Here is a 14,192-nt window from a genome sequence, read left to right as displayed (position 1 = left end):
CAAGATCCAGCACAATGAGCCCAGCTAATCCTCATCGTCATCTTCAGCTTCTTCCCCTCCGCCTCCACCTTTCTTCGTTTCCCTGACGGACAGCTTGACACCTTGAGAAGCGAATACTTTGGTCAAGTTCGTAGTAGGTATAACACCTGGGAACCGCTTGGCCGAGCTGAGGTACTTGCCTTGTCAGCTCGATTGACTCATATCGCATGATCATACGCATCGTTTTTGGATATATACTCACAAGACCGTGAACGGTTCCGAGAAGGTCTCGGCAAGCACCGGCGCCTTGGCTCCGAGTAGAACTTCCGGGTTCATCAATCTACAGATGATTAAAGTCAGTCGGATGCTCATGGTATGGACGTACTCATACACAGAAGACGAAGGACTTACGAGGTGATATCGGTCATCATCATTCTCAAGGTGAAAGTCCCTTCAGTCCTGATTCCCAAATCAGCAGCAAAGAAATACAGCCCAGGCTTATCCTCTTCATCCTGCAATTTATGGCAAGTGGCAGTCACTTTGCCGACAAGTACCCGGCTGTACTGCGCAGCGGGCTGTGCAGACGTAGTTGGCAGATATCTCGAACGCTCGTTGTCCCAAGGGCTCGCATTCGCTCCGCCATAAGGTTGATCGGGATGCATTGCTTGATTATACACCAGACTTCCGGGCGTAGGTGGCCAGTGGTGATCTGGAAATTTCGCCGAGTAGGCAAATTGCGAAGAATGAGGCGAAGGCGGTGCTATTCCGACTCCGATAGTAGGTACTGGTCCAGCAGAAGACGACGGTCTAGTGACAGACATGTTCAAGCCCGACGACCAGGGTCGCATTTCTGACCATGAAGAAGACGGCCTGTCCTTGTTCCCACCCTGTTCCATCGGGGTGAACCAAGACGAAGAAGAGCTAGATATAGGCCTAGACCCTACGGTATAATCGGTAGCAGCGGTACTGGCGTCGGTCAAACCTGTTCTAGGTCTGTTCCAAAGCGACGAAGAACTACTGCTTGGTCGGTAGGGTGTTTGATCTTTGGCTTGCAGTGCTGGCAAAGTCAAGCCAGCAGCAGTCGGCGGTCTCTCTTCGGCAATCGAGGACAGTGGAGGGAGGCTGATCTGAGACTTAGGCGTATCAGATGAGTGAAGCGGAGGGTTCGATTCTTTGACTTGCGATTGGGATGACAGAGGATGTTGAGGTGAAGGAGCGGTCTTGGGTCTCGGAGGGTCAGCCGCCTGCTCAACCTTCTTGTCGCCATAGCTTTTCGTGCGATGGAACGGGGGCGGCGGGGGCGGTCGTGTGCTGGACCATCCAGAATGAGGGGAGCGTACATTGGCAGGCGAGGCTAAGAGATTGTCGCGGTGATAGGGAGGTTTGGGCGATTCGTGTGGATACGGTATTACGTGAGGCGGAGGAGCTGGAGAATGATAGGCTAGGTGCGAACCTCAGCAATGGTCGAAAAGCGATGCGAAGCAAACTCACGAGGCTGCCTCCAGGAACCACTCGACCAAGAGGATATCCCAGCACTCGAGCCACTCATAGGTCTTGATGTCCCTGTACTTGGTCTCGACGACGGTCCAGCTACAGGAGGCAAGTCCACCTGGTTCATAGAGGGAGACTCCATTCTCGAGACTCCCGCTGATACAGGATGCATCACGACGTTGCGCTCCTGTTGCTGATCGGCCGACCAGAGGTCCACCATGAGGATCATAAATCGAGGGTCAATCGTACTGACAGAACAGTAACGTCAGCTCAGCACCGACTCTTGTTTGGATATGAGCATACCTCGGATCCACTACTGCGCCCGAAGCCGTTCTTATCCATAAGCGTATGATCGGGGGTGGCGATAACGGTCTCCGATCCTGCAATTGGTGCTTCTGTCAGTCCAAGACTCGACGCATCAGGCAGGCATATACGCACCTTGTTACCAAAACCACAAGCCCTTGCTCGTTGAGGTTGTTGAATGACTTCGAGATGATACGTCCTGCGCGTCATTCATTCAGCGAGATCACAGATGATTCGCAAAGACAGAACCTACCATCCTTCCTGTCCTTCACCTGTGAATCTGCGCGGCACATTGGAAGCTTGTGACCTCTTGTGACTGTATTCATCCTCTTGCCACTCTTGGTCTTCATATGGCCTATCGTGACCTTGATATATGACCGGCGGTGTACGACTACCGGATCCTCTGCTTTCTCCCGGAAAACGTTCTCGGGAAGGAGTCCCGTTGCTCTCATTCCTTCGACGTCTCTTAGCGTGGCTCGTAGGTGTTTGACCTTGAGGTATGGGTGCGGCTCGATATGGCGGAGATATCGATTGTGGCCGCGACATTGAAGATGGCGTTGCGCAGCAAGTTCGGGTTCGGGTGGGAGTGGAGAGTGGATAGATGAGAATGGGAAAAAGGGAAAGGGAAAGGTAGTGGTAAAGAAGGGAAGTTGAATTGGAGGTATTTGAGCTGACAAATGTGCGGCTTCCTCAATTCCGTGCGTTGATTCTCAGATTCCAGTTGCACGATTTAAGCTTCTCCTCGCCTTGATGTCCTGAAAGATGCGCGTTTGACGAATCCGACAATCATCTGAGACTTGTTGACCGAGATCTTCGTGTATGAGATCCTCGCCGTGTGCTCGAACCAGATAAAATCGATGATTTGTTAACAGGCCTTGGCTTGCTTTCACTACTTGCGAACGGCAGAAGCAAAAGAGAGGGATCAGCGCCAGCGTTCTGCAACGATGAATTGACAAACAAAGCGGTATGACACAATCAGAAATTCAGAATTTCACAGACAGCGCTTGGCGCTTCACTTGAGTGATCAACAATTCGCTAACCATCTTTCAATGTGGTCCAGAACTACCTCAACAGGTTAGACCTGATCGGGAAAGCAGGCGGAAAGGTGTCTGTCAGACAATACCAGATTCCAAACATTCTCTTCGATTTGGGTTTGGTGAAGAAGCCAAACTTCTCTAATCCCCATCCTTTGGTTCTCGGTGGGGTCGGGGAGACATGTTGGTAGCTTGGCATCTACCGACTCCGCCGATTTCCTCCTGCCTTGAGCGCTCTCCACCCCTGAAATGACCACGAACCTTGAAGGTTCGCCCACTGGAAGACCTTCTCTCAAGTCCCATATCTAGCCACAGTCCCGTAAATAGCCACAGTCCGATAATCTCCCTCGCCCGATTCACAATCATCGACTTCTGTCGCGGTCAAGAGATTCCTACTCACCTGTTTGGCCTTTCCTAACACTGACCACAGCTCCTAGAAGGGCTACACAAGAAGAAGCCAAGTCCTGTTCGTAGCTTGTATGTTTGGACTATATCCCTCGGTCTTGACCCCGACGTTGCTAAACGTCAACAAGCTCGCAGGGCGGCGGACGAAAGGATGGTTCCTACGCTCGTTTCAAGCGAGCAACCGCGTTAGTCAGACTTGACGTCCGATGTTGACGCAAATCAGCTGAGCGGAGTGGTCGAAGTGATAGCGTTATATAGACGATTGCTTGATTTTGCTGTGAGGGCGCACGATTTGCGTTCCGACAGATACGAATAATGGGTCGGTACTGACGGTGAGAACTCGACCAAAGGACGGGAGGGATATTGCGTGTCTGATAAGAGGGGTAAATAACGCGATAAGCATTTGAAAGGTACTCAATACCGTCGAATCAGTGTTAATATCCGGGAAGGTATAAGATTCTCTTAGACGAAGGAAAAAGGGAAGATCAATGAGTCAAGCTGGAACGATAAAAATGGTGGGATAATGATTACAATCACGTTTACAGATCATCGTCCCCCATTCCCCACTTTCGATTTGCGTATCCGGTGACATTGGCCATTAAGATCAATCATCACACAGATCTGGTCTGGTAGAAAGTGGCTAAAGGGAGGCCAAGATGAGTCATGAAAGGGAAGTACAGCTTGTGAAGACACATCACCAGAATAGATGGTCACTCGTCACGAAAGTCAAAATGGACCAGCAGGACCGAAAGTTCGGTAAGGGGTTACACCCTATGAAAGGAAATACGAACTGCCTCGGACAGATGTATTTAGTCAGGATGATGACTAGTGTTTGGAAAGGACGGACCAAAGGATAGAGCGGTCCGGTGATGGTCCAGACCAGGTATGTGTCTGACCGAACATTGGTAAAAAGCTAAGGAGCAAAGCTAAACGCGCACAGATCATGGGATGTGGACCACCATCAATGATCGTAGCGGGCAGAAACACCTTTCTTTCCTTATTTCCTTGATGTGGGATATACCGCGCGAGGAATGAAGGAGAACAACATAGCATGAACGACAAAGGCGGAGACTATATTCGCAAAAATATCCGAATGACTACTCACCTTGAAATCGACCACTGTCTCCGGATTTATTCCCCGTGTTGATCTAATCGTCTATATGGCTGTACACTTCGACTCGTACTCTGAATCCGTAGACGCTGAGGACTATCGCGTAGCTGTCGGATGAGTTTGGGCTGCAGCGAAGGGCGAGTCAAGATGGCCAGGGTATGTCGAAGTAGAAATACAGAAGGGAGACCGTATTCGTCTGTAAAGGCTGAAGAGAGAAATGCAAGATCGATGAAGAGATATTGACAGTGAAATGACGAGCACTATGTCTGAGGTTTGTCGCGTACGAGTGTGTTTTGGAGTATCAATGTTAATGTTGAAGGTTATGAACGAGACAGATTCATCATGTTGTTCGATACGGGTAAGGATTGACTCATCGGATGCTTTCGTCTCTTATGTATGGTATTTATTTATTTATTTACTGCAGAGGATAATTAGGTTTCGTCTTCTTTTCAGACTAGGGCGATTTATCCTTTCAAAGTTCACAACCAAAAAAGGGGGATCGTCCCGTAGCTTATATTTATCTACTGAACAGATCAGATTGGACGCTCTCCCGCCCTTACGAGGTCAAGTGTGATAATAGCTAAGCAACGCCTATATCAGGTCCATCGACCCACCCACACTGGCTCGAATTGGACCGAACATGCGAAATGCGAAAGCACAAGGTCACTCGAATGGAAGCATAGGTGCACTGGAAGAACAAGGAGAGATGTAAATAACAGATTCGATTGAGGATAAAGGGGCAAGGAACAGGTAAGGAATATTACGCCATTCCGGTAGCGCTACTCTTTAACAGGGAAGCAGAGAACGGGCCATAAGTTATGCCTCCATATAACAGATACAAACCCCTTTGGAGAGTCATCATGCCTCATCGAGTCTGACCGTAGTGCAGTGGCTCAGAGACTCACAGAGGGGCTCGCTCTTCATCAGCACCGACTGCTGGCTGAGTCATGACTCTGGAGTGAAGCTGCATCGAAGCCGACTTCACAGCTGTCAAACATGCTTGCCGACCGTCGAGACGGTGACATGTAGGTCGGAGGTTTATCTGTGAACAAGGTTTGAAGCTATCTATTCAGGGATAGGAATAAAAGTAAGACATCAGCTAACCCCCAAGCCATTTACTCGGAATAAATCGCTTGAACCCTGGGGAGCTCGATACCCTCCTCCTGCTTCACATACCTTTGGGTTACTTACTCAACTAGTATTCCAAATAACCAAGATAAGTGGGAACAGATTGAGATATCAAATCAATCAAATCTCAAACCCCCATCACCAGCAGGTATGAATCCGGACAACGCACCTCGCACGTTTGCCTTGAGCTATGCTTAGTCGACGGAGATGAAAATGCCCTGATCAGATGTTACGAGTATAACTTAAAGCATATAAATCTGCTATACTCCGCGGCCGTTGTGCTCAACTCGATCAATTAACCCCTCATGCAGGTGGAAGAGAGCTTGATTGAGAGCCGATTTTGACTGGACACACTGTACACGCTTCTAGTCGACGAATTATCTGAACGGTTATTTAATCGAGGTTAGCGGTTCCTTCAGACGAAAAACGAAAAGGTCGAGACTCTGCTTTGGGAATGTGATCGGCTCTACAGCAGAGCAGAACCAGCTGGCAGACTAATCTCGCTATCTTCCGCAGGCGGAATCCGGGTAATTTTGATGACGCAAAGCCGCTCGACTACGGTCCGGTTTGATCTGCTAAGCTAAAACGAGCCTTCATGCCTCGCGAAATGCTGAGAGCGCGATGCGAGGTGATGGGTCCTCAGTTCATTCATGTGTGTGTGATACAGAGCTATATATGTATTGCAACATATGTCGCTGGGGAGGATGTGGTGCGAGCGAGTCAAGCTTGTGAGATCGTGGTAAGGTACGAGAACAGTAAGATTGGGAAACATGCTTAGTTTTTCGAAACAGAACCTTGTCTTGCTGCATACTCCAGATTCTGTGCATGAGGTAATGGGCATCGATCGATAATATAAACAAACTCGCACACCATTGATATCACATAATCACATGTCATATCCAAAGTCGCGGTTCCGGCGCAAGTGACAAACCAACAACTAATGGGAATTCAACGAGAAGGGATATGCGGCATCCTTACCCATGCTTCAAGCTATGTACCAAAGTTTTCCGATGTTCGGGAAATGGAATCAATTCTTCTGCATGCATCGGAGACGTTCCAAATGCTCAGAACCGAGGAAGACCCGTTGATTCCCCTTCGCACTGGTGTTAGATAGGTCACCTGCATGACGAGATGAGATGAAATGACGACGACCCCGAGACGCGGGAATGGCGAAGTGTAGTGGACGTATCGAAAGACGACACATACCATCGTCACACCATGAGGGGCTTGGTATGCACGCCGTGCTCAACCAATTGAACGTAGGATACGCGGTCAGTCGGCTGATCAACGAACCACTGAGATCAGCTCGACTCAGCATCCCCACCCAGCCTTGCCAAGGGGCACTTCCCAAGCGACTGATCAGCTGTTCTCATTACGGCTGCCGCCGAACAGCCGGATGTTCCTCAAGTGTTCATAAGCTAGGGGCTGCTGTTTCGACCTGAATGGGGCTGAGCGGTTCTACCCCTACACCTCAACCGTGTCTCTAAGCGAAGCATCCATCTGAAGGTGGATCACCAAATACTGACATACAAGTGCGAATTCTGTCTGCATCCTTGCCTTGCAGCAATGTATAGGAGAACAGTTCCGATCATCTTGCAAATGTGTTTTTCCCAGTCAACGCCCTGATTGATACTGGATGATGGTATACTGTATTGAATGTCTCAAAGTGAATGAGCTCAAGCCATTCATTCACAACGCCTAGCGCCGCATACTGTCGTCTCCTTGGCTCCTTGGTTCCTGTTCTCTTGCATTGTATGGACGACGACGTATGGACGACCGAAGAACGGTACCTGTTTCTGAGTTACTTGCACTGATCTCCACACACGTGAGTGTAGTACTGTGGTCTGTGGTCAAACATGGACCATCCATTGAATCAGTATCTTCGTCTAAGACCGATACAGTCCTTCGACTGTTGTGCCTGTTGCCTATAAATAAACGTATGTAGTACTCCCACAGACAACGGTGCGACAGTATTTATGTGGTCGAGGTGCTTTAGTAAAGATCTGCGTCTTCGCTTCCTTAGCGTGATATGAATTGATGCCATGCCTTGCGATGCCATAAGATGTCTGAGTCCAACACAAGAATCAGACTGCAACGAACGACGATCTGTTTCTTCCTCGTATAATACGGAATGTGTGTTATGTCGTACATATCTGACAAGTCATTCCTCATTCCTCATTCCTCATTCGCATCCTCATTGCCATTCAAGGATCAGCATCGATTTTGACAGCTAGTCATCCCGCTCTTGGGTGATCATAGCTGGCGTGAGCGTCGGCTAGCCTTTGCTGCTCACGACGACAACCACGACAACAGCACCGACCGACCAACCACACTCATTTACAATAACGACAAGTACGATATTCCCCACGACCGTTCGACACAGCCACACGCTTTCATTCATAACCACGACTCTGCACCATCAATAACGACCCCTGCAGCGGAGAATACACGAACTCGGAATCTACCATGCTACATCTAGCGACATTCTTGCTCTTGCTGCCATTGACAATCCAAGCCGTACCTTCGCCAGCATTAGCTGCGGTATCGGTGCTCTCTTCGAGGCATCGCATGCAGGATGATCTCCCAGTAGGAAAGACTCTGCTCCCCCAAGAGGACGTGATGGAGATAGCCAGACTCGCAAAGGTGATAAAGTGAGCTCGCCTTCCTCCCTTGTCCTTTCGAATTGAAGCCACATGGATTGAGTCATGCGTCTTCGAGAAACCAGAAAGGAAGTCCCGCTTATGCCCCAGAGCAGCTCAGCATATTGTTCGAAAGACAACAGACTCCAGCCTCACCATTGCGACGGCTTCCTCCTCCAAACGAGGGACACCCGTCGGCGGCTCGGCCATTCACTCTCGCGCTCGCACACTTCAGACGATGCGTATCCGCATTCCCAAGCGCAAGAAAGCAGTAGTATTGTTATTTCAAGCGATGATCCCGAGTATATCGACGATGTTCTAGTTGGCGGTAATCTGCGATGTGAGTAAAATTGTGTTCAGTCTGTGACTTGCTTGATGCAATATACTGATGCTTTGATTTGATCTTGGCTTGGAAGGGTATATCTCCCACACGCCTTCTACGCAAACTCTCACACTCGCTTTATCCTCTCTATCGTCCTCCGACAGTCTACTGGACCTCCTATCGTCCACGCCAGCCAATAATCAAACTCTCATTCCGCTCGCAGGAACGCTTTTCCCTTTCGAGCATCTTGCCGCTAGTTGCCCGATAGAGACTGATGAGATACCGAGGATACATCATTCATACGTGAACGCACTGGCCACACACGGTAATTCAGCATTATCAGCGCTACTCAACCTGATCGATGATCCGCCGCCGACCCTCAACTTCCATCGGGATATCCTGAGAGATTACGTGACGTCCCTTGCCGAACCCCATTCGGCGGTACAAGAAAGCCCAATCACGAGAATTGAGATCATTGGGCATGGTCTAGGAGGCGTCGTAGGTTTGTTGGTGGCTATGAGCCTCAAATTGAAACTTGATTCCTCATCTTCTCGCGAGCGCAACAAAGTTGAGATCACCGCAAGGCTCTTCGGGGTGCCTCGAATCGGGAACAGGTATTTTGGCGATTTAGTCAAAAATCTGATTGACCACGAAGAGCGAGACGGTGCACGAAGTATCTTGAAGGTAGATAGGATCACATCATATTTCGATACGATAGTTCATCTGCCCGAACAGCATCTGGGATTAGTCCATCATTCCAATGATGAGATTTGGGTAGGACCTGATCCGAATTTCGTGTATTATTGCAAGACCCCAAAAGAGGCCAGAGCAGGGAAAGGAGAATGTTCAAACCAAGTGCATTTGGGAAGAACGACGTTGATGGATCATTTGGGACCTTATGGTGGTGTTTGGGTCGATCCACACTGCAGATCGGTATGAGGTATGTGGTCGTAGCTGCGGTTGTATTTTTGATCATCTCGCGATTTCGGACTGAGTCGAGGTCTTGCAGAGTTCCTCGTCACTTGACTGCACGAACTTCTTCTTTTTTATGTTTAGCAGGATTTGACAACGACAAGTCCTCGTAATGTATTTCATTATTCCTCACTATAGTCCATAAGGACATAAGAGACGAACCGGGGTATGTGATTGCATGCTGGGTATGAAGAAGGGGGCCATCAAGCTACAGGGACTATTCACGAGGCTCTCTAGAATGATTCACCCAATATCAGCAGGTTGATCAATGTCACCTCAATCTGCAACCCACATTTTACGAGCGTTTTGTACGCGTATATACAACCAATTGACGGCATCGCGCACGCCAGTTCTGTAAGATCAATTCTCATATAAGTCTCACCGCTTTGCCCGCTAGGCATGAGGCGGACATATGACTCACCCTTCGAGAGCGGAAACGCCCATCACATCCAGACTAGCCATTCTTTCGTCCTTTGCACCGCCATCGTCCCACCCCTTATGCGCCTCATTCTGCTCGTTCTGCGATATCGGTCGTTCCGTTTCTTCGTCAACGGGTCCCGCTTTCGCTTTTCCCTTTCCCTTTCCTTTGGTTTTATCGCTGCTTTGCTCTTGAGATGCATCTTCTTCGGTTTCGCGATTCGATCGGGCGCGTTGCCATGCATCGAACGATTCTCTGATCTCAGCTACGGACAGGGAAGTCGGCGCGTCTTGCTTATTGGCCAAGAGAAGTAATGGGAGGTTCAGTAGTCTTGGCGAGTTGAGCACTTCGTCTGATAGCCTTTGTCATCAGCATCTCACGTCAAGCTTCACTGTTACGAGGATCTCCAGTGACTCACCGAAGACCTCCCAGTTTTCAGTCAATCTAGCTTGGTCGCAAGCGTCCACAACGAATACAACCGCGTGGCATTCATCGTAGTATTTGGGCCAGATCGACCTGATATCCCTCTGTCCACCTAGGTCGTAGAAGCGTAGCTCTGTAGAAGGTAGAGTGATCTTCCCGACTGATGAATGAACAGCACTGTCCAGCTTAGCTATGTGGACGACTGATTCGTGTACTTTGAAACACCCAGCGGACATACTGTTTTGACCAACTGTGGGACCTATTTTTTCTGGCGGCATACCGGGAGTGGGATTATACATTGTCTTGATCTTCTCAAGCATTGTCTGTTCTGGAGCGCATCAGACCGTATTCGACAAACAGTAGAGAGCTTGTCACACTCACAGTCTTCCCGGCCTGTTATGACGCATTATAGAGCTCAGCGATCCGTGTCACGCGTCAACGAAGATGGGAGCTACACCCACATTGTCGAGGCCTATAATCACGACCGAATATTCATCTTTTCTTGTAAGGTACTCATGCAGTCCTCTCAGGAGGTGATACATCGGCGTGAACTGGTGGTGTCTAAAGAGATAGATTTACAGATAAGATACAGGAAGTAGACGCTTTCAAGCGCATGCATCCGAGATATTTGTCATTTAAGGGTTTCAGCTGTTGACTGATTGCAACATCTTTCGAAATCCAGGAATCAACGTGCACGAAGCAACGACCTCCACCATACAAGTCAAGATATTTCAACTTTTTTCCCCCCTTCTCGACCCTCGTTAGATGATCAACAACATTCATCATACACGCAAAGATGTCCAAGCAGCTCACACACGAAGAAGCAGAAGCTTTAGTCACCAGCGATGATCCCGAACATGTAGGTCAAAGAGAGAAGGACAGTGGCCGGTGCAGGGGGAGACAGGCGGAGAGGGGTCATTTTTCGACCGCTGGAGCTGATGTATTCTCTCTCAGCCAGCTAATTTGATCTCGGAGCTGTGTCGCGAATTCTACAGTATGTGAGAGTCGTTTCAGGGGAGATAATGGACGCTGATGCGTTCAGCGCAGAATTAGGATGGGTTACAGGTACTGGAGGAGGTGAGTTTTGAATGCTTTCAGAAAGGCATGTGCTGGGTGTTGATCCAAAATATTACGCCAGGTATTTCGATACGACAAGGGTATGTCAACTCAGGCATGGTTGCGGCTTCCTAGGATGTGCTCTCAGGATAACGAATGGTCCAATAGCGAACATGTGTACCTTGCGCCCTCGGGAGTACAGAAAGAACGAATCAAGCCCGAACACATCTTCGTACTTCCCTTTGCCCAATCCTCCGTACCTAAACCTGGCTCGAAGAGAGATTTCCTTCGAATACCCAGTAAAAAGGTGGGTCCTCGTCCTACACCGTATGAAATGTCCGATACTTATTGCAAGGAGATTGAATGGACAGGGCTTATCGGAATCCCAATGTACTCCTCTGTTCTGGAACGCCTTCACCATGAGATCAGCAGGCGCCTGTATACACACACATTCTCAACACGCTGGCACGTCATTGCCAGATACCCTCTCAAAACGCGATACCGGCTGATATACCATGTATATCCAGTCATGCTTACCCTTCTACACCCTCGTGACGCTCAAAGCTTCAAGATTTCCCACCAGGAGATGATTAAAGGTGTGAGGATTGGCGGTGTAGGCAAGACGCTCAGTTTCTTCAATACCCTGGAAATTCCAATTATAGATAACACTGCGGTGGAGGAAGATTTGACGGAGAGTATGGCCGCTGTGAGTCTTCCTTTCTTGTCAATTTCATATTCCTGTTTCTCGATTGCCCCTGCCTGAGCAGCTGGTCTCCAAGGCAAAGCGGAAATCCTGTGGTCAAACGTCGACTCATCTGCTAACAAATACCCCAGGCCATGGAAAAATACCCCGACGCTCCTGCTATTCTGGTCAGAAGACATGGTGTTTATGTTTGGGGTGAGCTGTCTTCTGATACTTAGCGAAGATATAAGAGCTTATTGTTGATGTCTTCTCCGACAGGAAACACTTGGGAACAAGCTAAGACACAGTCGGAATGTCTCGATTACTTATTTGAGATTGCCGTAAAAATGCTTCTGGCCAAATTGCCTTTGGTAGGGGACAATTAGATGCGAGATGCCAGAAATGCACAAATATACGGAAACACTCATGGTGTTGTTCTGCTAATCGGGATCAGCACGTCAAGGCTGAAGCGGAGAGACTGGCTTTCAGACTGTCCGTCAGCCATCAGCGTTATCGACCTTAATTGTGTTTTTGTCCGACGATGACGAGAGAATCCCGTATTATGTTGAGTTTGAGTATGAGTATGATGAATTTGCAATGTTTGTCGAATGCAATGAGACCATAATAGGAATCGCGTTGGCTCATCAGAAGATGGACAGCAGTTCTCCACGACGATGAAAACCAAATCATTTAGCGAGGTAAGCAAATCATATTGATCGATATCACCAAAGATCAAGGTAGAGTGAGACCCAAGTCGCAACAGCCACTGCCGTTCGTTGTCTAGTGATCCGGGCACTGATAGAGGTACCACGCGGTACTGGCTTCAATTGACACCTGGAGAATTAGGGTCGAATGTCGGTTCTGCACCAGCCGGAGTTGCTAGGAAACCATTCGAAATATGTTGGGTTGCAAGATCGATGTCTGCTGTCAATCCGTCTGTCTGGGTCTTGAATCGCTCGCAGAGATGAGATGTACACTTGGGATGGGCGTCTTTGGGGTCAAATGCACACATCATGCACAATCATAGGAGATAACATACACATACATACACATACACATGCACGAACAAGCAAAAACTACAGCACTCGGGATTCCCAAATGGTCCCCCACTTTGGTACTAACCGAGCGATACATAGCTTGACTGCGGGGAGCTGACGGGACCCGGTACTTTCTATGTTCTGTGGCCGTAGATGGAGGTTTATCATCTCGGGGAGACTAGGAAGATTTGGAAAGAGTAGCTGAGGAGTACGTGTGGACATGAAGGGAACTCGACGGAGGCGGATTGCGATGGCGTTGCCTTATGGACAATCTGGTGCGTCTGAAGTACAATTTGATCGGATGTCTTTGCATATGCGCATATGAATGAGCCTTGGACTATAAGATTCAATGATCACGTTGTTTAGACAGCAGACATGATTGGCGGAGCGTATCTCGTCCAGAATGATATGACGGATCGCTTATCTATACTTGGGATCCGTTGTTTCGTCTTGTAGGACGACGCACGGAAGGACGCGATCCTGCGTCTCCTCGAGACGAAGCTTATTACGCCACTGATCCTGCGAACGCCGCTGCGATAAGGGGCAGGTGGTGGGGTGAGTGGGGTACAGAACTGAAATAAGTAGGATAGGGAGGATAAGTAGGATCAGTACAGTTTCTTCCTCGCCGGATGTTTCGGATACGAACCGAACATCTCACGTTTAATTTGACCAATACCGCATCTGATATGCTTTGCTGATCATGCTTGAGATTGCGTGCTTCATCATAAAACCGCCGCTAGCTTCATCATTATACCGCCGCTAGTGATCCGACTCCGGCAGAGGACTGTACTATCGGTACTCCTTCTGGCGCATTGCGCAAATTCAACCTCCAGTAATATCGGAACGTTGGACGGCGAAAAAGCGGTTGTCTCTCCGATGGCGGACCGCCACATTGAATTCAATGAAAACAAATACTGCTAAAATTCCCTAAAAAGGGCTGAAATGTTTGGAATTGGCGTCGATCATCAAAATCATCCTGTCTCCTGTCTGATTCCTGATTCAAAGCGGCAGATCTGCAAAGAAAAAGAGCACATTACTCGCAGAATCAGAAGACCAAAAAACATAAACACAGACAGACACAGCACATAGCACATACCCGTGCGGTTCCTGAAAATCATCATCATACAGTATAACAAAACACATACAAGATTGCAAAAGAGGAAATAAGATGATGAAGATCTGATCAATCAAT

General features: G+C 48.6%; 4 protein-coding genes and 1 non-coding gene across 5 annotated transcripts; 2 read left to right on the top strand and 3 right to left on the bottom strand.

The window, feature by feature from the left end:
• Positions 1 to 24: 24 nt before the first annotated feature.
• Positions 25 to 2,319, bottom strand: I303_102732 (uncharacterized protein; the record flags this gene model as incomplete). The annotated part of the gene is made up of 7 exons (XM_018406081.1): positions 25 to 166; positions 242 to 319; positions 391 to 1,420; positions 1,471 to 1,718; positions 1,774 to 1,850; positions 1,909 to 1,972; positions 2,027 to 2,319. The coding sequence occupies 7 exons, from the start codon at positions 2,317 to 2,319 to the stop codon at positions 25 to 27; spliced, it is 1,932 nt and encodes a 643-aa protein (XP_018264575.1).
• A 5,598-nt stretch (positions 2,320 to 7,917) lies between these two features.
• Positions 7,918 to 9,351, top strand: I303_102731 (uncharacterized protein; the record flags this gene model as incomplete). The annotated part of the gene is made up of 3 exons (XM_018406080.1): positions 7,918 to 8,102; positions 8,207 to 8,430; positions 8,507 to 9,351. The coding sequence occupies 3 exons, from the start codon at positions 7,918 to 7,920 to the stop codon at positions 9,349 to 9,351; spliced, it is 1,254 nt and encodes a 417-aa protein (XP_018264574.1).
• Positions 9,352 to 9,660: 309 nt separating this feature from the next.
• I303_102730 (uncharacterized protein) lies at positions 9,661 to 10,545 on the bottom strand (the record flags this gene model as incomplete). The annotated part of the gene is made up of 4 exons (XM_065968615.1): positions 9,661 to 9,736; positions 9,806 to 10,154; positions 10,221 to 10,385; positions 10,464 to 10,545. 4 exons carry the CDS (start codon positions 10,543 to 10,545, stop codon positions 9,661 to 9,663), a joined length of 672 nt encoding a protein of 223 aa, XP_065824687.1.
• A 476-nt stretch (positions 10,546 to 11,021) lies between these two features.
• On the top strand, positions 11,022 to 12,349 carry I303_102729 (methylthioribulose-1-phosphate dehydratase; the record flags this gene model as incomplete). The annotated part of the gene is made up of 9 exons (XM_065968614.1): positions 11,022 to 11,084; positions 11,180 to 11,219; positions 11,273 to 11,302; positions 11,364 to 11,382; positions 11,450 to 11,588; positions 11,653 to 11,746; positions 11,809 to 11,987; positions 12,116 to 12,179; positions 12,243 to 12,349. 9 exons carry the CDS (start codon positions 11,022 to 11,024, stop codon positions 12,347 to 12,349), a joined length of 735 nt encoding a protein of 244 aa, XP_065824686.1.
• Positions 12,350 to 13,037: 688 nt separating this feature from the next.
• I303_102728 lies at positions 13,038 to 13,152 on the bottom strand. Its single transcript, XR_001936495.2, has one exon. It is a non-coding gene; the product is annotated as a 5S ribosomal RNA (ribosomal RNA).
• Between the last annotated feature and the right edge of the window lie 1,040 nt (positions 13,153 to 14,192).

This window comes from Kwoniella dejecticola, chromosome 3 (assembly GCF_000512565.2).
Source record: "Kwoniella dejecticola CBS 10117 chromosome 3, complete sequence".
Taxonomy (NCBI): domain Eukaryota; kingdom Fungi; phylum Basidiomycota; class Tremellomycetes; order Tremellales; family Cryptococcaceae; genus Kwoniella; species Kwoniella dejecticola.
Note: the sequence above shows the minus strand (reverse complement) of the source record. Positions and strands in the feature narration are given on the sequence as shown.